The sequence below is a fragment of the Nicotiana tabacum genome, chromosome 18 (assembly GCF_000715075.1).
Source record: "Nicotiana tabacum cultivar K326 chromosome 18, ASM71507v2, whole genome shotgun sequence".
Lineage (NCBI taxonomy): Eukaryota > Viridiplantae > Streptophyta > Magnoliopsida > Solanales > Solanaceae > Nicotiana > Nicotiana tabacum.
Window position 1 is genome coordinate 80,830,422 of NC_134097.1, and position 26,570 is coordinate 80,856,991.

The following is a 26,570-nucleotide window of genomic DNA, read 5'->3' on the forward strand; positions in this document are numbered from 1 at the left end:
CACGGAGTAATCCTGCACTTTCATCTTCTTTAAGAATTCCTCAGCTTTTTCTTCTGACACAGGTTTCTTTGTTGCAGCTGGATTGGGTCTTCTCAACTCCGCCGGAGCAAAACACCGTCCTGATCGAGTCAGTCCATGCACCTCACAACTATTCTCCTCCACTTTTTGTCCCTTGTACATCACCACTGCCTTCTCGTACTTCCAAGGCACGGCCTTGCTATCAATCACTGGTGTTTGGACTACTATCTTTATGATGACTGGTTCGCTGCAGACCCCCTTCACAACAACCACGGGTGTAGATGATGCTCCCGTTATTACCAACTTGGCTGGTTCTGGTTTCCTTGTAGCGACAGATGGATTCTTCCCCAATATCACCACTGGCTTGGCATCTTCCCCCTTCAACTGTACCCCTGCTTCCTCATCGATCGATTTTTCTTTCGGAGTGGCACGGATCATCATCACTGTCTGTGAGGGTTTCTTCGGCTCCCCTCCTTCGTGCACAAGCTCGATCATGTGGGCTTCGGGGTGCTTTGGCAATGGGTTCTGGTTAATGTTGGGTGCCTCCGGTGCCTGTACCTCGATCTTGTTGGTATCAATAAGATCTTGTATCGCATGTTTCAGCCTCCAACATTTCTCGGTATCATGTCCGGGAGCTCCCGAACAATATTCATATCTTACCGAGTGATCCATATTTTGGGGTAAGGGATTTGGCAATCTAGGCTCCACAGGATTTAATAAACCCAACTGCCTCAATTTGTGGAACAAGGCAATATAAGTTTCCCCCAACTCAGTAAAAGTTCTTTGCCTCTGCAATCTTTCATTTCTGGAGGCCGGATTTCCCCTGAAACCTATCCCTGGAGGGTTCCTATAGGCTCTTGGCGGTGGATAGGGGTTTTGTGGTGGGGGTAGGTGTTATGTGGAGGTGGGTATGTATTGTGGGGAGCCGGCGCGCGCCATTGTGGGCGAACCGGAAGTTGGGTGTATGTCTGGGCTTGATGGACGGAGAAGTGTTGTTCTTGTGGTGGGTAGTAGGGTTGTGGTGGGTAATTTGGAATGTGTGGGTAGTTTAGATGATGGGGTCTGGGTTGGTAATGAGGGGAAGGACCTCTAGATCTGGACCAATTGCCGACTTCTGTTGTCGTTACCTCTTCTCTCCTTTTCTTTCCGAGCGCACCTCCCGTGCCGCTCTGAATGGCTTGAGTCGTTACCTTAATTGCCGAGTAACTTACGATCTTATTGGACTTAAGTCCCTCTTCTATCTTGCTTCCCATTTTCACCACTTCATTGAAGGATTTGCCAACTGACGTTACCAAGTGACCGAAGTAAGTTGGCTCTAGAGTTTGTAGAAAGTAATCTACCATTTCCCCCTCTCTCATCGGAGGATCAACTCTGGCTGCCTGTTCCCTCTATCGGAAACCAAATTCCCGGAAGCTCTCCCCAGATTTCTTTTCGAGCTTTAGCAATGTGAGACGGTCTGGGACTATCTCAAGGCTGTACTGGAAATGTCCTGCGAAAGCCTGTGCCAAGTTATCCCAGGTGTACCACCTGCTCGGATCTTGTCTTGTGTACCACTCCAGTGCCGACCCACTCAAACTCTGGCCAAAGTAAGCTATCAGTAGCTCATCTTTTCCCCCTGCTCCCCCCATTTATTATAAGTCATGTTTTGGAATTTGCCAAATCATTTTTGAGCGACTCCTACTCCCACTTCGGGAAGGGAAGTGCTAAAGGGCGGGCATGCTCGACTGCTGCAAAAGCCCCGTAGATGTGCCATAGGATCGCCATGCCCTTCGTACAAATCGAACTTGGGCATCTTGAACCCTGCTGGTAATTGGACGTCAGGGAAAGGGCATAGATCCTTGTAGGCCACGCTGACCTGGTTGCCTAACCCGTGTATGTTCCTGAAGGACTGCTCCAGGCTTTTAAATTTCCGCATCACCTCATCCTGCTCTGGGCTCTTTGCCGGCTTTTCAATCTCCGCCGGGACCTCAAAGTGGGGATTATAGGTATGTGGCTCGGGTGCTTTGAATGTGAGTTCAGGAGGGTAATATTGTGTGTCGTGAGCCTGAAACATCGGCTCGCTAGATGATCTGTGCAATGGGGCTGGGGGAGGTGCTACAAAGACGGGAACATTTGGTGGAGGAGGGTTTTGACTGGGTGGTGGGGCTTGGTGATCATAGGCCTCTCTTCCCTGATAGTAGTGATGGCTTGGGAAACTCGTTGAAGGGCCGGTGGAAAGGTATTCCGGCATGTTTATTGGTTGGAGGGTAGGAGTAACGGGTAGTTCCTACCCCTTCTGGGCTCTAGATAAGGCTATCCGCATTTTATTCATTTCTAGCCTCATTTTTTCCATTTTCTCCAAGGCATCCTTCAGCATCTGATTGGCCGTCTTTTCTGACTCAACGCTGTTGTCTGACCCAGTCATGCTTTCTGGTATAGGACCTTTCGATCTTGTTTGATAATGGTACTATGCCAGCACGCCCTAACAAACTAACTGGTATTGGATTGAAAAACAACAAACTTGTCAGTGTTAGCGTCTTAACAAATATTGTAATTGCACATTGGGATGCAATGTTCCTAGGCAGTTAACCATTTCTAACATGTTTTTGCTCTGACTGCACGCATCATCCCGGCTTATTTTATTTACCTCTTTCGAGTGTTCCAGAATCTCCTTTTTCTTCTTCTCCCTCTCTCTCTCCCATTTTTTTTTATTTAACAATTACGGTAGAATCCTATAGAGATTGCCTACGCATCGTGACCCCGCACGAATCAGACCAAGCGTAGTTCATGCAGAAAGATTTTCAATTTTTCACTACTTAAAACAAACATTACAAACTAAAATCCTTTTTGCAGAAAGAAAATGACAAACGCAAACTAAGGTCAGATACAAGTTCCAATACTACGGAAACACTTTGATGTGAAAAGACAATGGACAGACAAACCATAGGCTAAAAAAATATATAAAGAAATACAGACACGAACTACGCATACTCTAAAGCTTCAAATATGGATGCCCGCGGGGCATCGTTCGGCCTCGCCGCGGGCCTAGGTTCCAAGTCCCTTTTGAGTTGCTCTAATTCATTCATGGTCCGTTTCACATAGATCAGCACTGCTGAGACAAAAGTAGCATGGGTCATGTCTTCACAAGCGCGACATCTTCTAAAAATGGCGCGGGCAATGGCTCTAATCCTGTCCCTTGCTCGCTTCTTTTCTAGAATCAGGCGTTTTATCTGATCACTGCATGTTTTCAATGCCTGAGAATCCTGCATATGCTGATTTTTCAGTTGCCGCACTTCTACCTCCATTTGGGCCAACAAGTCGTAACAGTGTCCGCTTTCAATTTGGAAATCCTCAGCCTGCTTAACTGCTTTACCCTCAAGTGTAGCCACATTTCTCTTCATGTTGGCAAGAGCTTTCTCGTGGTCGTGTTTCAATTGATTCAAGTATCGGCGACGCTTATCTGCTCTTGTACCCCACTGTGCTTTGAGTTTTGCCATTATGTTCTCAGATTTTTCTAAACCATCCCGCCATTCCCTGACTTCATTTTTCAGCCCTTTTATCAACTGCTCATCTGATCGACTCCTTGGTTGTTTATCAGGAGCCATTCTCAATTTCTGGATTTGGGCCCTAAGTTCTTCATTTTCTTGGGTCAATCTATTCCTTTCACCTCGATCCGCAGCAACTTGCACACTGTTATTGAATTTCAGACTTTCAACCTGTTGCTTCAACTCACCGATCTCCACCCGATAACCCTTTTTCCTTTGCTAACCAGTTCCATTGCTCCTGGGATGACTCAGCAAAATCTATGAGATGAGGTCTTTTAGCTGGTCTTTCGCAGGACGTGTCACCTCTGAACCAAGCGTGATACCCCGGGGAAACTTCTCCTTTAGCCGTATCCAACACGCAAGTATTTGCCGTCAAATGTTGACACTCACTCCAGGTCTGGCGAACTTCTTTTTCGGGGAACCGACCGTCATGACTGATTTCAACCACCTGGGTACTCAAGTCTTCATCTTTCGGAACTACTTGATATCTCCCAAGTTGCCTCAAAACCCGATACGGTGCATAGGGTTGGATGCTTTTGAGTCCCATTAACAAAAAGTGGGGCCTGGTTGCCGACATGTATAGGATTTCCTCAACAGGCAACCATCCGAGCGTCCACTGGATTTGGTTGGCAGTGAGAGTTCGGAAGAATGACGTCCAAGCTGTGACTCCCTCGGGTAGACTAACCCCTTTGATTCTTGTGTAAAATTCTCCAATGCAAGTCTTCTCGGGCGAACCGTAACCCAAGAGCTGGGAGCGGTGGCATAAATGATCGGTCATCCACATTTGCAACAATAGGTTACATCCCTCGAAAAAGTTGCCCCCGGCTCGGCAAGCAGTGAGAGCCCGGAATATGTCAGCCATAATCATAGGCGCCAGAGTGCTTTTATCTTGGGTGAGCAAGGTACTGACGACCCCAGCTACTTTCAAATCAATGTTTTCGTCTTTCCTTGGGAATACTATAAGACCCAAAAAGCTATCATAAAAGCTACTAGCCTGTGTTCATCCCACTTTTGTCGGTTATCTCTACTGCATAGTTTGAAGTCTGGCTTATTGAACCCGCCCACGTGGCCGAATCTAGCATATATGAGGCGGAGACTGCAGAAACCTTTTGCAAAATCTGGATGGTGAAATGTTCGGGGTATTTTTATGGAATCCAAAAACCGGTGTACAGTGACGGCCCTGGGTGCAATCAAGTACTTGAACCTTAACGGAGCTTCATCATTTCCGATGTATCCCGCTATTTCTTCCAATGTCGGGGTGAGCTCAAAGTCCGAGAAGTGGAATACATTATGTGCTGAATCCCAGCAAGTGACCAATGATCTGATAATATCACCCCGAGGCTGGATGTTTAGCAAATCCGGGAGATCTTTCAGATACTTCTTTACTTTGTCTTGCCCTTCCTTGCCTAGGTCATTCCACCATAATCGCAACTCAAAAGGGATCTTGGTCATTATTGAAAAGGGTTCGTTTTGTATTGTGCTCATCCTGCGCATTTATTAAGGTGATTATGCCAACGAAAAACTTTTATTTGACTCAAAATAAAACTATCTATATTCTTTTCCAAGATTTTTTTTTCAAAACGATGGGCTCGGTTTTCAAATGCGGCCTTTTAGCACTTCGAGAACGAAGCATTTAAGGTTGCGAGAGTCAACTGGTCAAAAATCAAAAATGATGACCAAAGATGTCCGTTTATGCAATGTCAGCCTTCCGGCGTCCTGTTTAGGAACATTCGGCTATTTTTGCAAAAAACGGCATCATCCGACTTATTTATAACGAAAATTAAAATAGTCTTTTTGGATATTTTTTACAAAAAGGAAGGTTGGACCCGATGAGGGTTGCCTACGTATCTCACACCCAGTGAGAATCAAACCAGCGTAGTTCGGGCCAATAAACCAATTAATTTTGAAAACAAATATATTTTCCATTTTTTAGCAAAAGACACTATTTTTCCTTCCTGTTTGTTTTTTGAAAACAAAGCAAACTAAAATAAAGGATTCTTTCCTACACTGAATGCTTTTATTTCTCTCTATTTTTTTTATTATGGGTAAATAAAAAATTAAAAAGTAAAATATTTTTTTTAAAAATTCGGGAGAGTTCTGATAGTACTTGGACACTCGGTTTTCTAAAAGAATCAATTAACTCCCTATTTGTTATTTCTCTCTTTTCTCCCTTTTTTTTCAATTTTCCAACGTTCCCAAGATTAAAGCCGGTCAACATGCGGGTTTGGAACAAATAAATGCACAACATAAATAGGATACATCAGGATGGTCTTTTCATTTCGGGTTGCTAATCCTAGACGGACCCAACCCCTGTGTTGAGTCCCCTAAGTCAAATGCAACATGATGCAAATAATCGTTCCTACTAGGGATCCGACATGAAGTTTTGTTATATTAAGTTTCAAACCTGGGTTTTTTGTTCTAAACCTGGCTTACCTGAGCGGACAACTCGAGTCGAGGAGGGGGCAACTTTCTGGGAACCAAAAGGCCATCCGGCTTAGTAACTTGTCCGAGCCTCTTTTTTATTTTAGGGTATGACACTAACAGAATAGGGAGTCTCAACCAGTAAGCACATCCCCAGTGGTGAGGAGAGAAGGGTTCAACACAATTTATATATACAGTCAGATAATATCAAAGCGGTAACAAGACATCATTTTGCACATTAAGCATGTATCATATGAAAATATCAGATAATAAAGCAACATTATAACAGTTTATCAAAGGCTCGAATTTCTAACCCTGAACCAGTGGTTCTGGGTAAAATTCCCCAGCAGAGTCGCCAGAGCTGTCACACCTCCTTTTTCCGGCACCCGCAGGGGCGCAGAGGGAGTTTTTCCAATTAAAGGACAATCGAAACGGGATTTGTTTATTTATTTCAGAGTCGCCACTTGGGAGATTTAGGGTGTCCCAAGTCACCGATTTAATCCCGAATCGAGGAAAAGAATGACTCTATTTAACAGTCTGCGCACCAAAAATCTGGATAAGGAATTCTGTTAACCCGGGAGAAGGTGTTAGGCATTCCCGAGTTCCGTGGTTCTAGCACGGTCGCTCAACAATCATATTCGACTTGATTATCTGATTTTATACAATTATGAACTTATGTGCAAATTTTAACCCTTAGCCGCTTTTATTATTATTATTTATTATTATTATTTTACGGAGAATTGCAACATTGTGAAAATGTATTTCAGACCACGTCGCAATCAATGCACCCATGGTTATCGACACATTTCGACTCCGTTGAGATTTGGATTTGGGTTACATAAATGCACACCCATATTTAAGAAAATGATTTGTTAAAGACACGCCTAGAACGACTAGCGTATTGTTGTTTTGGGAAAGGCCGTAAAATTTCTCTAGACGGCCAACTCCGATGTTCTAAGTATTTAATGCATACATTTGTGAGGGCCCCACAATCTATACATTTTACTAGGCGAGGCTCATCTCATTTATTTTAAGTGGACAAATCCTAAAGCGACTACATTTTTCTATTAAAATTAGTCTCTAAAATAAAGAAGGAAAATCCTAATTAATTACGAGCTTAAAAATAATAACACATAACATACTAATTACTAGATTAAGACAAATATTAATAGAAAGGAATTTTACTAAAAATAAATTAAAAATATTTCGAAATTGTAAAAAATTTACGAAGTTCGACAATTAAAAATCAAAAGATCCTGATTATAGCTAACTTAAAGCTTACATTGTTATAAAAAAAACTATTGAAATTAGTTTTTCAAAACCATTTAAAACTAGATTTAACCATAATTACTAAAGCTTATTAAAAAGTTTATTAAACTTAAATGTTGACTCATCTTGCTCAAACTCGCGCCTAATGGATTAATGCTCTTAGCCTTGCAACGTTGAATCACCCATTAAAACATCACTCAGTTTGTTTTCTTAAAAAATGAAAATATTTTGTAAAAAAAAATATTTTTTTTATTTTTTACAAATTTTTTTTTTCAAGTTTTTTTTTCAAAAAAAAAACTGAATAAATGACGAAAAAAATAAAATAATAATAATAAAAAAACGAAAATATTTGTAAGCCTGCAGATTCTACAAAATTATTGGCCTATTATGTTTGCCTAATATTTGCGAGCCTTTGTTATTAACAAAATTTAAAGATAGAAAGAAAACTCAAATTGCTTCTATTTCAAAATTTGCAAATTTAAATCTAGAGTTACTAACCTTCCCTCAAATTAAGTCGGTTTCCCGTATTGAATATTTACTAACGATTTGAATGCGATTTTAAGCTAAAAATTTAACAAAGCCGAAACTAATACTTATGGTGTTCATACTGACACCCATCCACTAGTCCCGCAGTTTAATACTTCACATAATAAATACTTCTACCATCTACATAACATGAGACACATAATGAATATTTAACTAAAAATGCGAATATTCTATTAAAAAAAACTTAAATCTTCCGGCCATTTTATTTCATCTTCAATACATATGTTGAAATGATTCAAAGTAGTGTACCTGGTATTTGAATACAAAGAAAGGAAGAATAGGATCAGCAGCAGTAGCAACAGCGCGGCAACAACAAACAATCAACAGTCAGAAAACCCAGTAGTAGACTTGAAAACCGAACAGAAATTCCAGCAACCACCCAATAAAGCAATAACAAAGGACCAACAGTTAACTCAAGAAACCAATTGAAAATCCCGGAAGCAAACAGTAGGCAGAAATTACACTCAGGAATATACGGAAAATAGTATTCAGATATTTTAGAAATCCTCTTCTTCAAGATTAAAAGTATATTCTTATCTCCTCTTTAGTTCTGAAATTTTTATCTCTCCCAAAAAATTCTCCTTCTATTAAGTGTCAAATGAGTCTCTTATATATCCAAGCAAGACCCAATCCTTCCACTATGTGCACCCTTTAACTTTTATTATTACTCACACTTTTACTTTAGTAAAAGTAGTCAACGTGGGCCCTCCGTGTTCTCTCTTTTTGAAAAGTAGTCAAAGTGGGCCCTCATGTTCCCTCTTTTTGCAAAGTAGACATCATTACGCGCCTTTTCCTTTTTGCTTTTATCATTATGTCTGGTCCTCACCATAATTAAATAATCCATAATTGGTTAATTCCCGTTTTACCCCTAAAACTACTGTTACGCCCCGATTCAAAATCTGTTTAACTTCAAAATTATCTAAGAACCTAAAATTAAATTACCAGCTATAACCAATCCTTAATCCAGTTCAATCAACGAATTCCAACTTAAACTATGAACAACGAATCAACAATCGGAATTATTTTGACTGAACGATATTTTTTAACAACACATATATTTGCATATTCAACAATATTAACAAACAAATATATTCAAATTAAACAAAATAAATGAACAGATTCAAATCACTAAAACTCAACTAATCAATTAATCTTCAAATTAAATCCAACAATATTATAACAAAGATTCATGATTCAAACAAAATCAAAAATTACAAACCAAAACATAAACTCACATTAATTCACTAGATTAAAACGAACTTCAAACAATCAATAAACACGAATTAAATCTAAATTAAACAACAAAGAACGGATTCAAGCGATTAAACTAACATATTTCTATATTACAACTTAATTCTTTTAAACGAATAAAATAAACCGAAGAAGAAATAATTGATTGAATTTCAACTTGAATCTAACCATATTAAAATTAAACTAACAATTTCTTTTACAAAAATAAATAAAAACACATGAAACAAACCAAAATAAGTAATTAAATTTCAATTGATTATAACAATATTAAAAATTAAACTAACAATTTCTTTTACAAAAACAAATAAAACACATGAAATAAACTGAAAAATAATTAATTAAATTTCAAATCGAATCTAACAACATTAAAATCAAACTAACAATTTCTTTTATAAATTAAACTAAAATTAAGCTAACAATTTCTTTTACATACTATCAATTTCAATTTGAATCTATCAACATTAAAATTAAACCAACAATTTTCTTTTTGAATCTCACAACATTAAAATTAAACTAACAATTTCTTTTACAAATTAAACTAAAATTAAGCTAACAAATTCTTTTACATACTAACAATTTTAACTTGAATTTAACAACATTAGAATTAAACTAACAATTTTCTTTTTGAATCTAACAACATTAAAATTAAACTAACAATTTCTTTTTACAAAAATAAATAAAAGCACATGAAATAAACTGAAAAACTAATTAATCAAAGTTCCATTTAAATCTGAAAATTAAATCAACAAAACATATGAACAAACTAGAAAATTAATTCAACAATAGACACGAACAAAACAAGAATCGAACATTTATCGATTTTAGATCCGAGAATATCAAAACAAAAATATGGGCAACATGAAACTCAAATCTACTAACCGGATCGAAGCGACGACGAACTCCAACGGAAAGTAGTTTGGTTGTTTGGAAAAGGACGGAGAAGGAAGCATGGCAGCAACGCGAACAATGAAGAAACGCAACAGCAACAATGACATGATCTTGGAGAAGAAGAATCCAACGTGATCTTGGAGGATAAGGAGCGCGGGCAGCAGCAAATGGACAGTGAAGAACGCAGCATCAGTCCGAAGCTAGATGGTCCTCTTGTTTAGGTGTCGTTTGGTGGTTGTCCATGGCAGCGTGGCAGCAGCCATGGCTGGAGCAACTCGCCGGATGAAGAAGGAGAAGCAGCAGTAGCGACGGGCGAAGAAGAAGAAACAACGGGCAACAATACGACGGGATCTCGTGCTCGTTTGAAGAGCTTGGAGACTCAGCCATGGCGGACAGCAATGATGAGATCTTTTGATCATTTTGAAGAGCTATAAACGCAGCCATGGCGGGCAGCATGTGACGAGGAAGAAGAAGCAAAGCAATGGATGCAGTGGCAAGATCTTAAAGACGCAACCATGGCGGACAAGAGAGGGAGATCGACGAGTTGTGTGTGTATGCGTCGCGTATGTGTGTGTATATGTGCTGTGTGTGACGTGAGGGAGAAGGGGTGTGAGGGGGAGGGGCTGCCATGGGAGGATATTTGGAGAAGAAAGAGAGAAAGAGAGGAAGAAGAAAAGAGAGGGGGGGGGGGGGTTACGGGTAGTCTTAGGTTTTTCTTTTGATTTTTGTTTTTGTTTTGTTTTTTTTGTTTTTTTGTTTTTTGTGAAAAATGAAAGAAAAAAAATGAAAATGGGGTTTGGGTCTTTTTGGGTTATGGACCGGGTCGACCCAGTTCGAAATGGACTGGGTCGTTTGGGAAGATTGGGTCTCTTTGGGCCTGTGACTTACAATTGAAGAAAAGACCCAATCCGATCTCTTCTATTTTTATCATTTTCTATTTATTCAATTTCCTAAATAATAATAAAGCTAGAATGCTAAGATTAAATTATAAAACCCAAAATTATCTGGAAATACTAATTAATCTTAATAATAGTTAACACACAATTAAATAGCGACTAACAAGAGAATCACCCAATTTGGACATTAAGTGCTAAAAATGCAGAGTACATTATTTTTATGATTTTTTCATTTTGTAAACAAACTTAATTAAATATTAAACGCAAATGCGACATATTTTTTATATTTTTTATTAACCTAACAAATAAACATGCAAAGACAAAATGCAAATAATTACACAGAAATGCCACGAAGAACACAAAAATTGCACACAAGGAAAATTATTTTATTTTGAATTTTTGGGAGTAATTCTTTCATAGGGCAAAAATCACGTGCTTACAGTTGGCACGAAGCCCAAATATGGCATTCAACCCCAAACATGATGATAGCAAATAGTTTTCAGCCAAATACGCGGTAAAACAATCATTCAGGATGGACTAAATTATAATCCCAATAGTGCACGACCCCACGCTCGTCATCTAGCGTGTGTGTCACCTCAATATAGCACAATGATGTGCAAATCTGGGGTTTCATACCCTCGAGACATTATTTACAACAATTACTCACCTCAATCCGGTCAAATCTCTAGCCCCCGACGCCTTTGCCCCTCGAATCGGCCTCCACTCGTGTCGAATTTACCCAAAATAAGAATCACGGCGTCAAAATATGCTAAGGGAACAAAGCCCAAGCGAAATTATGCAATTTACAACATAAATCCAGAAATTACCAAAACCCGACCCCTGGGCCCACGTCTCGAATCCTGGTAAAAATCACATCAATGGATTCCTTATAACTCCCCGAGTTCATACATACCAAAAGCATCAAAAACCAACCACAAATGACCCCTCAAATACCCATTTCTAGGTCTCCAATTTCAAGCCTTAGTTTTTTCATTTTAGGCTTAATTTTCATGATTAATTAGGTAGATTTCACATTAGAATCGAGTTATAAGTCCATGAATCTTACCTCCAAGTGATTACCCTTGAATCCCTCTTCAATCCTCTTCGAAAAACTCCAAAAATGCTCAACAGTGGTGAAAATAAACCCTAAAATCCCGGACAAGACGACAATTTAAATATTCTGCCCAGGCCTGAAATCCTTCTTCACGAATGCGGTCAACGCCTCGCGTTCGCGAAGCACAAATAAACTTTGACCAAAAATTACTCTTCGCAATCGCGACCTTCCCATCGCGAACACGATGCTTTCCTCAGACCACTCTTTGCGATCATGTTATCCCTCTCGTGAACGTGATGAATAAAATACATCAAGTCCAGCTGACCAAATTCCTCTATGCGAACGCGGTCCACTTCACACGAACGCGATGACCAAACACCCAGCCTTCGTGAACGCGGATCCTTCCTCGCCAATGCGAAGGCTTAAATCCCAGCCTTTATCAACTGACCCTTTGCGAACGCGAGGACCTACTCGCGAATGCGAAGGTCATTTCTCTGCAACACTGATCTGCAATTTTCTGCAATTCCAAACATCATGAAATGGTCCAATTGACCACCCGAGGCCCCCGAGACCTCAACCAAACATGACAACATATCCCATAACCTCATTCAAACTTGTTCCAACCTTCGGAATGCTCAAAACAACATCAAAACACCAAATTCGCATCGGATTCAAGCCTAAGAATTCCAAAATCTTCTAAATTACGCTTTTGATCAAAAACCCAACCAAACCATATCCGAATGACCTGAAATTTTGCACACACATCCCAAATGATACAACAGAACTACTGCAACTCTCGAAATTCCATTCTGATCCCTATATCAAAATCTCATCCATCAATCGGAAATCGCCAAAATACCAACTTTGCCAATTCAGGCCAAAATCTGCTCCGGACCTACAAAATACATTCCGATCACGCTCCTAAGTCCCAAATCACCTCCCGAAGCTATTCGTACTATCGAAACTCACATCCGATCCATCTAACACATAAGTCAACATCTGGTTGACTTTTCCAACTTAAGCTTCCTCAAAAGAGACTAAGTGTCTCAAACCTTACCATATCCTTTCCGAACCCGAGCCAACCAACCCGATCACTCATAAAATCGATATACAAAGCAATAAGAAGCAGAAATGGGGGAAACGGAGCAGTAACTCATGAGATGACTGGCCGGGTCGTCACATCCTCCCCAACTTTAACAAACGTTCGTCCTCGAACGAGTCAAGAAACATACCTGAAGCCTCAAACAAGTGAGGATATCTGCTCCGCATCTCCTGCTCGGTCTCCCAGGTAGCCTCCTCCATGGGCCGACCTCTCCGCTGCACTTTTACTAAAGCTATATCCTTTGACCTTAACTTTATAACCTGACGCTCCAAAATAGCTACTGGCTCTACATCATAAGTGAAATCACCATCTAATTGCACCGTGCTGAGATCCAGAACATGAGATGGATCCCCAATATACTTCCGAAGCATAGAAATATGAAATACCGGATGCACACTCGACAAGCTGGGTGGCAAAACAAGCTCATAAGCTACCTCCCCAATCCTCTGAAGCACCTCAAAAGGCCCAATGAACCGAGGACTCAATTTACCTTTCTTCCCAAATCTCATAACACCCTTCATGGGCAAAACCTTCAATAGAACCTTCTTACCAACCATGTAGGACACATCCCGAACCTTCCTACCAACATAACTCTTTTGCCTCGATTGCGCCGTATGAAGCCTCTCCTGAATTACCTTCACCTTTTCTAAAGCATCCTGCACCAAGTCTGTCCCCAATAGCCTAGCCTCACCCGGCTCAAACTAACCAACTAGAAATCTACACCGCCTCTCATACAAAGCCTCATATGTAGCCATCTGAATACTTGACTGGTAGCTGTTGTTATAAGCAAACTCTGCAAGCGGTAGAAACTGATCTCATGACCTTACAAAGTCAATGACACAAACATGCAACATGTCCTCCAATATCTGAATAGTGTGCTCGGTCTGCCCGTCCATCTGAGGATGAAAAGTTATGCTCAACTCAACCTGAGTACCTAACTCTCGCTGCATAGACCTCTAAAACTGCAAAGTAAACTGAGTGCCCCTATCCGAAATGATAGAAACTGGGACACCATACAAATGAACAATCTCTCGGATATAGATCTCTGCCAACCGCTCTGAAGAATAGGTAGTACACACAGGAATGAAGTGTGCGAACTTGGTCAGCCGATCCACAATCACCCAAATAGCATCGAACTTCTTCAAAGTCCGTGGAAGTCCAACTACAAAGTTCATAGTGATCCCCTCCCACTTCCACTCTGGAATATCCATCCTCTAAAGCAAGCCACCCGGTCTTTGATGCTCATATTTCACCTGTTGAGAATCGAGACACCGAGCTACAAATCCCACAATGTCTTTCTTCATTCTCCTCAACCAATAGTGCTTCCTCAAATCCTGATACATCTTCGCGTCACCCGGATGAATGGAATACCGCGAGCTATGAGCCTCCTCTAGAATCAACTCCCGAAGCCTATCCACATTGGGCACATAAATCCAGCCATACATCCTCAACACCCCATCATCACCAATAGTCATATCTCTAGCATCATCGTGCTAAACTCTGTCCTTCAAAGCAAATATGGATCATCATACTAGCGCTTTCTGATGCAATTATATAAGGAAGACCGAGAAACCACACAAGCCAATACCCGATCGGGCTCCGAAATATCTAACCTGACGAACCGATTGGCCAAGGCCTGAACATTAACTACAAGAGGTCTCTCCTAAACTGGAATATATACCAAACTCCCCATACTCATTGCCTTTCGGCTCAAGGCATCGACAACCACATTGGCCTTTCCTGGATGGCATAATATAGTGATATAATAATCCTTAAGCAACTACAACCACCTCCACTACCTCAAATTGAGATACTTCTGTTTGTACAAGTGTTGGAAGCTACGATGAGCAGTAAACACCTCACAAGACACACCATACAAGTAATGCCTCCAAATCTTCAACGCGTGAACTATGGAAGCCAACTCCAAATCATGAACGGGGTAGTTCTTCTCATGAGGCTTTAACTGACGGGAAGCATAAGCAATAACTCTACCCTCCTACATCAAAACACAACCAATACCAACTCTCGAAGCATCATAATACACGGTATATGAACCTGAAGCTGATGGCAAAACCAACACTGGAGCTGTGGTCAAGGCAGTCTTGAGCTTCGGAAAGCTCTCCTCACACTCGTCCGACCATACAAATGAAACACCCTTCTGAGTCAACTTGGTCAAGGGCGATGCGATAGATGAGAATCCCTGAACAAACCGACGATAATAGCCTGCCATACCAAGAAAGCTGCAAATCATTATGGCTGAGGATGGTCTGGGCCAACTCTGAACCGCCTCTATCTTCTTCGGATCAACTTGAATACCCTCGCTAGACACCACGTGGCCCAAGAAAGCCACTGAACTTAGCCAAAACTCACACTTGGAGAATTTTGCATAAAGCTTCTCCTCCCTCAATCTCTGCAACACAACTCTCAAATGCTCCGCGTGCTCCTCCTGGCTACGTGAGTACACCAGAATATCATCAATGAAAACTATGACAAACGAGTCGAGATAAGGCCGAAATACATTGTTCATCAGATGCATGAACACTACTGGGGCATTGGTCAGCCTAAAAGACATCCCCATGAACTCATAATGACCATATCGGGTCCTGAAAGCTGTCTTAAGAATATCCGAGTCCCTGATCTTCAACTGGTGATAACCTGAACGGAGATCAATATTGGAGAACACTCTCGCTCCCTGAAGCTGGTCGAATAAATCATTAATGTGAGGCAAAGGATACTTGTTCTTAATTGTTACCTTGTTCAATTGCCTATAATCAATGCACATCCTCATAGTGCCATCCTTTTTCTTCACAAATAGAACCGGCGCACCCCAAGGTGACACACTAGGCCGAATGAACCCTTTATCAAGGAGTTCCTGAAGTTGCTCTTTTAACTCTTTCAATTCCGTTGGTGCCATACGATATGGCGGAATATAAATGGGCTGAGTGCCCGACACCAGGTCAATACCAAAATCGATATCCCTGTCCGGTGGCATGCCCTGTAGGTCTATAGGAAATACATCAGGAAAATCCCTCACAACTGGAATAGAATCAATACTGGGAGTCTCTGCACCGACATCCCTTACAAAGGCTAGATATGACAGACAACCCTTCCCAACTATACGCCGGGCTTTCAAGAATGAGATCACTCTACTAGGAACATAATCAGTCACACCTCACCACTCAATCCGTGGCACATCCGGTATAGCCAATGTGACTGTCTTAGCATGACAATCTAGAATAGCACGACATGGAGATAGCCAATCCATGCCCAAAATGACATCGAAATCCACCATATACAATAATAAAAGATCCACTCAGGTCTCCAGACCCCTAATAGTCACCACACATGACCGGTAAACACGGTTTACAACAACAGTATCGCCCACCAGGGTAGATACATGAACAAGTGAAGCAAAAGACTCACGGGGCGTACCCAAATAATGACCAAAGTATGATGACACATAAGAAAAGGTGGAACCAGGATCAATAATACAGAGGTATCTCTGTGGTAGACTAAAACAATACCTGTAATGACAGCATCAGAAGCAATAGCATCGGGACTAGTTAGAAGTGCATAGAAATGGGCCTGACCGCCACCTGATCGACCTCCCCCTCCGGGACGACCCCTAGCTAACTATCCTCCACCCTTAGCTGGTTGGGCGGGTGGTGGTGAAGTAACTGGCGCTGAAGTCGATAACTAACCCCTCTGCTGAGACGAACTCACAGGACGATGAGGGCACTACCTCCATATATGACCTATCTCACCACACTCATAACAACTCTCAGGTGCTGGAAAAGGGGACTAAAGGGAACCCCTCGCACGAAGTGACTAGCAGATGCACCTAGCATAGAAGAGCCCTAAACTGATGTAGCACGGGACAAACTCTGAGCTGGAAAGGCACTAAGTGATGACTGACCCTGATGAGAATTGTGAGAACCATGACCCGATGATGCCCCATGATAACCTGGGCGAGCTGGCTGAGCATGCTTGAATGGATGGCCTCTGCCGTGCTGAAACTGACCTCTCAAAGGAGTACTACTATAACTAGCAGATCCTTAAGGCCTCTTGGCCTCCCTCTCCTCGTGCTCCTGGCGACAAATAGACTCGATCTCCCGAGCAATGTCTACAACCTCCTCAAAGGTAGCACCAATCACCCTCTCCCTGGTCATGAGAATACAAAGCTGATAAGTGAGGCCATCAACAAACCTCCTAATCCTCTCTCTATCTATCGGAACCAACCAAATAGCATGATGATCTAACTCGGAGAACTTTATCTCATACTGCGTCATAATCATCTCTCCCTGATGCAATCACTCAAACTCCCTACGCAGCTCCTCTCTGCGGGACTGTGGCACATACTTCTCCAGAAAGAGAACGGAGAACCGCTGCTAGGTAAGGGGTGTTGCACCAACAGACCTACGTCTCTCAAAAGCCTCCCACTAAGTGAAGGAAGCTCCAGAAAACTGATAAGTAGCGAAAGCGACCCCGCTGGTCGCCAAAATACCCATTGTATGAAGCATCCTCTGACACTTATCCAAGAAGCCATGGGCATCCTCGCCCTTTGCACCACTGAAGGTCGGAGGCTGAAGTCTACCAAACCTCTCCAACCTACGCTGCTCGTCCTCTGGCATGGCAGGAACTACATAGTCCTGAGCAGCTACAACCAGCTGGGCTAGATGTGCCCTCGGTGTCTGAAGTTCCTGCACGACCTGCTCAAGTGTGCGAGTGGCGGGAGTCTGATTACCTCCCCCGGCCTGAGAAGTAGTTGCGGCTGTAGTGACTGAAACCGCCTGAGCTAGGCTAGTGCAAACTGATAGAATCTTATCCAAGGCCTCTTAAAGACCCAGAATCACAATGGGCACAACTGGTACCTGAGCTGGTGTTGCTGGAGCATCCACAGCTGGGACCTGATCGTGAACTGGGGTGGCTGGTGGATCTGCAGCTGCTACCCTAGCTACTGTGCGGGCCACACCTCTGCCCCTACCGCAACCATGACCGCGTCATCGGCCTCTAGTGGCCATAGCTGGTGGTACTGGTGGTCGTCCATCCTGGCCGGTAGTGCGTGTCCTCACCATCTGTGATAGAATAGAATAACAGAAGTTTAGTACTCGGATCAACAAAGTCGCACGACAAGAATTTCAAGAATATGAAGTTGTTTCCTAAAGGTTCTGCAACCTCTCGAGGATAAATACAGACGTCTCCGTACCGATTCGTGAGACTCTACTAAACCTTCTCATGACTTGTGAGACCTATGTAACCTAGGCTCTGATACCAATTTGTCACGACCTTAAACCCGAACTCGGTCGTGATGGCACCTCTCGTGAAGACAAGGCCAGCCGACACTTCCTTCAGTTTTAAAGCAATCAAACATTAAAAATTAAGTCTAAAACATGATAATTGATCCAAGAGTGAACAATTAACAGTACAGTTATGGAAGATAAACCCAACATAGCCTGATGCTGGGGTGTCACTAGTCATGAGCATCTAAACAATCTGAAATACTCAGAGAAATCTACAGAGTTTAATACAGTAACTAATAACATGGAGAATAAGATAGGGAAGAAGCTCCGAGCTGCGAACGCCGACAGTTACCTAGAGACTCCTAGGATCTGCCTAAGCTGGAAAGATCAGCACTCGGGAGCGGGGCCAGATGCGCCTGAATCTGCACACGGGGTGCATGGAGTAGAGTGAGTACTCCAACTCATGGAGTAATAATCATAAATAAGGACTGAAAGTAGGAAATCACGTAAAGCACATTTGCAGACTATAATGAAGCAGTAAAACAAGTGAAAGATATGTGAAAGTCATTTAACTCGAATTAAACTTCACGAAAACCTTTTTCAACAATTTAAGCAGGTAAATGATAGGTAATTAAGGAAAATAAACACATAAAGGTTTGCCCCTCGGGCACAGTATCAACAAATCCACCACTCGGGCAATATCTCAGAACAATACCAGCCCCTCGAGTTTTATCTAACATCACAATGGTTACCCGCGCTCACTAGGGGTGTGCAGACTCTTGGAGGGCCCCCTTATGGCCCAAGTGCAATATTAAGTCATCTCGTGGTATCATCACTAGGCCCTCAGCCTCATATCAACAAGCCATCTCGTGGCGTATAAATCTCAGGCCCTCGGCCTCATAATCATAATCAATGTTTCCTCACAACATAGGCCCTCGACCTTACTCAGTCAGAACCTCACAACCACTCGGGCAACAGTAAAACATAGTGCTCAGCCCAAAATATCATTTAAAACATCATTTAAGTGTTAAAGCAGAGTAAACATGGCTGAATTATGAAAAATAGTAGAATATAGCATGACTGAGTTCAAGTATAAAGTCAAAACAGTGAGGAAATATCAATAAAAATCCCCTAAGGGTTCAAATAGTTGGCACGAAGCCCAAATATGACATTCAGCCTAAAACATGATGATAACAAATAGTTTTCAGCCAAATACGCGGTAAAACAATCATTCGGGAAGGACTAAGTCACAATCCCCAATAGTGAACGACCCCACACTCATCATCTAGCATGTGCATCATCTCAATATAGCACAACGTTGCGCAAATCCGGGGTTTCATACCCTCAGGATATTATTTACAATCATTACTCACCTCAATCCGGTCAAATCTCTAGCCCACGATGCCTTTGCCCCTCGAATCGGCCTCCACTCGTGTGGAATCTATCCAAAATAAGAATCACGGTATCAAAATATTCTAAGGGAACGAAGCCCAAGCAAAAATATGCACTTTACAACATATATCCCGAAATTACCAAAATCTGACCCCTGGGCCCACGTCTCGGATCCCGATAAAAATTACATCAATGGATTTCTTATCACTCCCCGAGTTCATACATACCAAAAGCATCAAAATCCAACCACAAATGTCCCCTCAAATACCCATTTCTAGGTCTCCAATTTCAAGCTCTAGTTCTTCCATTTTAGGCTTAATTTTCATGATTAATTAGGTAGATTTCACATTAGAATCGAGTTATAAGTCCATGAATCTTACCTCCAAGTGATTCCCCTTGAATCACTCTTCAATCCTCTTCAAAAATCTCTAAAAACTCTCAACAATGGTGAAAATAAACCCCAAAATCGCGGACAAGATAACTATTTAAACATTCTGCTCAGGCCTAAAATCCTTCTTCGTGAACGCGGTCAACGCCTCGCATTCGCGAAACACAAATCAACTTTGACCAAAAATTACTCTTCATGATCGCGACCTTCCCATCACGAATGCGATGCTTTCCTCAGACCACTCTTTGCGATCACGTTACCCCTCTCGCGAACGCGATGAATAAAATACATCAAGTCCAGGTGACCAAATTCCTCTATGCGAACGCGGTCCACTTCATGCGAATGTACACCCAGCCCTTCGTGAATGCGGAGCCTTCCTCGCCAATGCGAAGGCTTAAATCCCAGCCTTCACCAATTGACCCTTTGCGAACGCGAGGACCTACTCGTGAATGCGAAGGTCATTTCTCTGCAACACTGATCTGCAATTTTCTACAATTCTAAACATTATGAAATGGTCTGATTGGCCACCCGAAACTCACCCGAGGCCCCCGGGACCTCAACCAAACATGCCAACATATCCCATAACCTCATTCAAACTTGTTCCAACCTTCGGAATGCTCAAAACAACATCAAAATACCAAATTCGCATCGGATTCAAGCCTAAGAATTCCAAAATCTTCTAAATTATGCTTTTGATAAAAAACTCAACCAAACCATATCCGAATGACCTAAAATTTTGCACACACATCCCAAATGACACAACGGAACTACTGCAACTCTCATAATTCCATTTTGATCCCTATATCAAAATCTCACCCATCAATCGGAAATCGCCAAAATACCAACTTCGTCAATTCAAGCCTAAATCTACTTCGGACCTCCAAAATACATTCCGATCACGCTCCTAAGTCTCAAATCACCTCCCATAGCTATCCAAACCATCGAAACTCACATCCGAGCCCTCTAACACATAAGTCAACATTCGGTTGACTTTTCCAACTTAAGCTTTCTCAAAGGAGATCAAGTGTCTCAAACCTTACCATATCCTTTTTGAACCCGAGTCAACCAACCCGATCACTCATAGAACCGATAGACAAAGCAATAAGAAGCAGAAATGGGAGAAACGAAGCAGTAACTCATGAGACAACTGGGCGGGTCGTCATAGTAGAATGCGCCTCCCCCCCATAATGTGTTATGCAATTTTTAGATCTATATGTATATGAATGAGTTTATTTTCTAAGAGATGTAAACCACTTATCATCTAAAAAAACAAGATAGCAACCTAACTTATTTTCTAAGAAAGCGATCATTGTGTTCACTTTCTCACCCATGGCATGTGGATCTTTTGAGCTACCTTAACCCTTTTGTCTCTTCTTAAAATATTCATTAAAGGTAAGTTGCATTTTGGAAAGGCTTAGTTAAACGAATAACTTCAAAAATAATTTGGTTCTATTTATCAAGATAAAAAATATAGATAGTATGACATGGCACATGTACAAGATGCACTATTCAATGGTAGCACAAATATTATCGTACGTACTTCAAAAACGGTACAAATTAAATTTGTGCCTAGTCTTGTCTAATTGAAATGGTGTATAAGCACTTGTACCATAAATATTCTTTTACTTGTACAACATGGTGCATGTACAAGATGTACTATGCAACGACACCACAAATTTTAATGTGCATATTTCAGAAATGGCACAAATTAAATTCACGCATTGTCTTGTTCAACTGAAAAGGTGTATAAGCACTTGTACCGTAAAGATTCTTTTACTAGTACAATATACTTTATTTACAATATGCGATATACAACGGCACATCGAATATTCTTTCTAGGTTTGGTCTTCTACTTTCCTTATCTTTTTCTAACTCCTTATTCTTATCACTAAAAGGTTATGACTTGTTAGGTTTATTAATAAATCTGAAGATTAACGACCAAGAGTTGCTTTGATTAAAAAAAGGCAAGAGCGGTGAGAGTATTAGAAGGAAAAAGCCAAATTTGAGAGATACATAATTCTTCTCATCCTTTTTCAAGATGTTTCAAACAGGTAGTTATAGTGAAAAGAGGCAAGCTATGACTCAACGACTTGAAAAGTCAAACTTACAATATACCTAATGGAAGGAAGACAATGGTACAGTTATTTTTTAAACAAGAGGTAAAGTGATGTCTGCGATTTGTGCCCTTAGAATTGACAAAGAGTTTGGCTATAACTCAATTAGCACTTATATGGTTGAAAAATTGAACTTGCCTTGTGTTGAGCATATTGAACCCTACATGTTGAGAGGAGTAAAGGTAGATAAAAGAGTGTTATTACTATTCTCTATTGGAAGGTATGAGGATGTGATCTGGTGTGATGTGATTCCCATGAATAATTATTACATCTTGTTGGGAAAGCCATAGTATGTCTACGTAAGAGCTTCATATAACATGGAAAAAATAGATACTATTTTGAGGTTAATGAGAAGAAATTCATTCTTGGACCTTTGGTTCCCTCACAAATTTGTGAAGATGAAACGACTGTTAAAGAGAATATGGAAAAATTTGGGAGAGAAAAAAAATGAGAGGAGTAAGGGAGTGCTGGTCGACATCCCAAGAGAGGAAAAAAGAGAGGGTGTGTTAAGTGAAGAGAAATGGATGTCAAGTGAGAAAAAGAATGAGCTTGAGGGAAAAGAAAAGAGAGAAATCAATGAGATACTAAAAGTCAGTGAGGTAGAGAGAGGAAAACAGGAGGGTTTGAGTGTAGAAAAAAAAACTTTAGTGAGAGAAAAGAGACTAAGAGTGAGGAAAAAGTTAGTCTTATGATTGTCACACCTCCTTTTTTCCTTACACACCGGAAGAGTATAAATAAAGGAGTTTTTCCAATTAAAGGACAATCGAAACGGAATTTATTGTTTTAAAAAATCCAGAGTCGCCACTTGGGATAATTTTATGGTGTCCCAAGTCACCGGTTGACTCCCGAATCGAGGAAAAGCTTGACTCTGTTTAACAGTCCGCGAACCAAAAATCCGAGTAAGGAATTCTGTTAACCCGGGAGAAAGTATTAGGCATTCCCGAGTTCCGTGGTTCTAGCACGGTCGCTCAACTATTATAATTGGCTTAATTATCTGATTTTAAACATTTTTGAACCTAAGTGCAATTTTAACTTTAAACCACTTTCATTTGATTTTAAGAAAAATTCAATGTCACATAAAATGCGTTTTGAACCGCGTCACATAAATGCACTCGTAGTTCTCAACACATTTTATATAACATTGTCGAGATTTGGATTTGGGTCACATAAATGCACACTTGAGTTTAGGAAGTTAATATTATTAAAAATAACGCGCCTAAAGCAACTAACACGTTGTTAACTTTGTGAGGGCCATGAAAATTCGCTAAATGGCAAACCTCGATTTCTAATTTCAAAGGATTTTATTATTCGTGGGCCATAGCTAAGCTTATTTAACATGGCACGCCTCCAACTATTTCAAAAGATTGTACTCAACTAAAGTCACCTACGGATACTCCTATCTAATCCAATTTCTGATTTTCAAAGACAAACAAACATCTCCACTGCCTTGACTAACATGCCATGGCCTAGAAATGTAGTACAACTACTTATTCAATTGAATTAGACCAAGTGACCATACAACCCACGTAAATTAGCAAATAATGGTCCAACTATTATTTTGACTCAAGTCTTATCATTCCATCCGTGAAGAAGAACCAAGTCTAAAACGTGAGAACCAACAGGGTAGAAGAAAACTAAAATGCATCAGGACTTAACGATGAGCATTCATATTATTCCAAAAATAATTCCATGCCTATCATGATTGATTAAACTCTACAAATGCTGCATTTTAATGCCACTAATGAATTAACAATATGAAGCACATTAATAACACCATTTAATTTCAAACCAAACAGATTATAGGAATTTAACCATCCAAGCAAAACGATAAAGAAGAAAACAACGGACCTTTGAAGCCTCTCAATATATTAAAGATCTTTCAACGGATTACAAGAAGAATACAGCACGATGTCAAAGCACGAACAGACCCTCGGCAAGCAATGGACTGACCGAGTTTCACCAGAAGAACTCGAATCTGACAGTAGCTCGGACGGAACACTGACTCGACGACCTCGAACGGGACGATGACTGGAAACTTCTCACATTTCTGTCACTATTTTTGCTGTATTTCCGGCCAGTTAGGGTAGCGACAGATGTGGGAGGGTGGAACGGTAGCAGTGTGTGTGTGTTTGTTCGCCGGCTTCAATGGTGGTCGCCGGTGACGTCGTGCGTCTGGTTTCCGACGAACAACAGCTAGTTTAAGTTGTTTGGTCGCTGGTTGGTGTTGTCACTTGCCGGTGATCAATTCCGGCGAAGCAACAGCTCAAGCGAAGGAGATAGAAGAAGGGTCGAGGTCATGTTTATGGGGTGGTCGACCGATGGTTGACGACGGAGATGGGGTGCTATATACTGAAGTAGAGGATGAAGAAGGGTCGGTTGGTTCGTTGTTAATGGAAAGAAGCAAAAGCACGATGGCTATGGCTGTTATGCTCAGGCATCGGAGAAGATAAAGAATGGGGATGGGGGTCAGTCGTCTGGTTCGCTGGGAAAAATGACGAAAGGTGGGGGGATTGAAGCAGATGACGCGCCGGGGGAGGGGGGGTCCTGTCAAAGCTGCACAACCTTTTTGTTTTTTCAGCGTTCCTCCCCTTCTTTTTAGTCTTAGCCTTGTTTTTATATTGTAGAGTCTAGGTTTTTGGTAGGGTTTTTAGGTTAAGGGGTATGGGCCTAGGAATTATGGGCTTGGAAATTATGGGTTATGTCCAAAATTAGGCCTAAAAATGGGTTGCTCGAGCCCAAGTTCTATTCTTTCCGAGATTAAAAATATGGGCCCATTTATTAATTAATCCTACTATTCAAATAATTATTAAAATAAAACTAACCATTAAAACAAATCTATTTTTGGTATTTTCAAATATCATATTAAAATAAAAATACGATACTATTTTTTGTTTTTTTTTTAAGATTAAAAATGACTACAAAACATTAATGAACCTATTTTTGTAATTTTCTTTTTCTTGTAATAAAATAAAGTAAAAGAGTCAAAATTACTTAAAATATCTATATTATGCCTAAATTAAATATTTTACGCTAGTATATAAAAAATCTTGGGAAGGGTCAAAAATCACATGTCTACAGCTGCCCCTCTTTGACTGGGAACGTACAGAGTTTTCAGACAAAGACTGACTAGACAAGTTTTTGACCCGACCTTATTTGGAGAGACTAAAACTAAGAAAAAGTGGAATGTGACCGAGCTCTGGTATCTGGGCTGCCTACATATCCTTGGCTATAAAGGAATCAGGCCACGTGTAGTTCAGAGATGAGTGAGATGACGGAGTATGCCGAGGTGGAGATCCGGTCGGGGTGCCGTTCCATCGAGGTTCCGGTCCGCAGTCCTGTTATTACATCAAAATTCAAAACATGAAAAAAACTAGCTAAGCCTATCAACTACGAGTTACAAGATTCTTATCTATAAGTCTTCTGAAGCTTGATCTTGAGTCTTGAATGGTTCTTCATGCAGAATTTAGATTTGAACCTTGGCGCTTGTTAGCTGCAGGTGCTAGCTCGTTCTTCTTCAGCTTTTTAGGTCAAGATCGGACCTGTAGTGCTTGTGACTTCCACCATTTCTTAAGCAGTTCACATCCTCCATCAACTTCTGCATTTGGATTGACTTGTTGCCTTTCTCTCTTTTTCCTTTATTGTGGCAAACTTCGGTTGATCATCTAGGACTGCTGACTCGCATTCTTGATGCGAGCTTCTTCTGTTACTGACCTGCATTGCATTCTGAATTGAATTCCCTTTTTTCCATGTGGGCACCTGACTGCTGAACTTGAACCGTCTTCTCTTGTTACTTGGCACTGTTTTCCCTTGCACCTTGAACCATTTTCCCCTGAAACTTGAATTGTCTTCCTTCGAAACTGCTTTCCCTTGAAACTCGAGTCGTCTTCCCTTGACACTGCTTTCCCTAGAAACTTGAGTTGTCTCCCCTTGTTCTCCAGGTGAGCGCCTGATTACAACAAAACAGACGAAACAAAGAAATCTTTCTGCCCCAGTTTGTACTAAGAAGATTTGTGAGTTGTTAGCAAAATTGTAAACCACTTGTACTATTGATGCAATGATGAAAGTAAACTAAAGAATAGACTAGGAAAACTATAAACTGAGCTTGACTAAAGTAAAAACTGACCCTATTCTCCAGGCGGGGCCCCTGACTGCTAACTTGAAATATATTCCATGCTCTCCAGGCGGGCTCTTGACCGCTGAACTTGAAATGTATTCCCTGCTCTCCAGGAGGGTTCCTGACTGCTAAACTTGAATGTATTCCCTGCTCTCCAAGCGGGCTCCTGACTTCAACAAAATAGACAAAACAAAGAAAATTTTCTGCCCCAGTTTGGTGGCTGGGCACAGATGTAAGTGCAAAATGGATCACATTACCAAATATCAATAAGAACTTGAAAGCTAAAACTTGAATTGTACTTCCTTGTTCTCCAGGTGGGCTCCTGATTGCTGACTTGAAATGTATTCTCTGCT

The 26,570-nt window shown here is 41.1% G+C and overlaps 1 protein-coding gene across 1 annotated transcript; it reads right to left on the reverse strand.

Moving 5' to 3' along the window:
* Nucleotides 1-2,819: 2,819 nt before the first annotated feature.
* LOC142172930 (uncharacterized) lies at nt 2,820-9,230 on the reverse strand. Its single transcript, XM_075237016.1, has 2 exons — nt 8,028-9,230; nt 2,820-5,028 (listed from the first exon to the last, which is right to left on the reverse strand). The coding sequence occupies exon 2, from the start codon at nt 3,600-3,602 to the stop codon at nt 2,979-2,981; it is 624 nt and encodes a 207-aa protein (XP_075093117.1). The 5' UTR covers nt 3,603-5,028; nt 8,028-9,230; the 3' UTR covers nt 2,820-2,978.
* Nucleotides 9,231-26,570: the final 17,340 nt, after the last annotated feature.

What these genes read in the sequence shown, in the direction of transcription:
- LOC142172930 (XM_075237016.1), bottom strand. Translation starts at nt 3,602, where the DNA reads ATGGCTCCTGATAAACAACCAAGGAGTCGATCAGATGAGCAGTTGATA.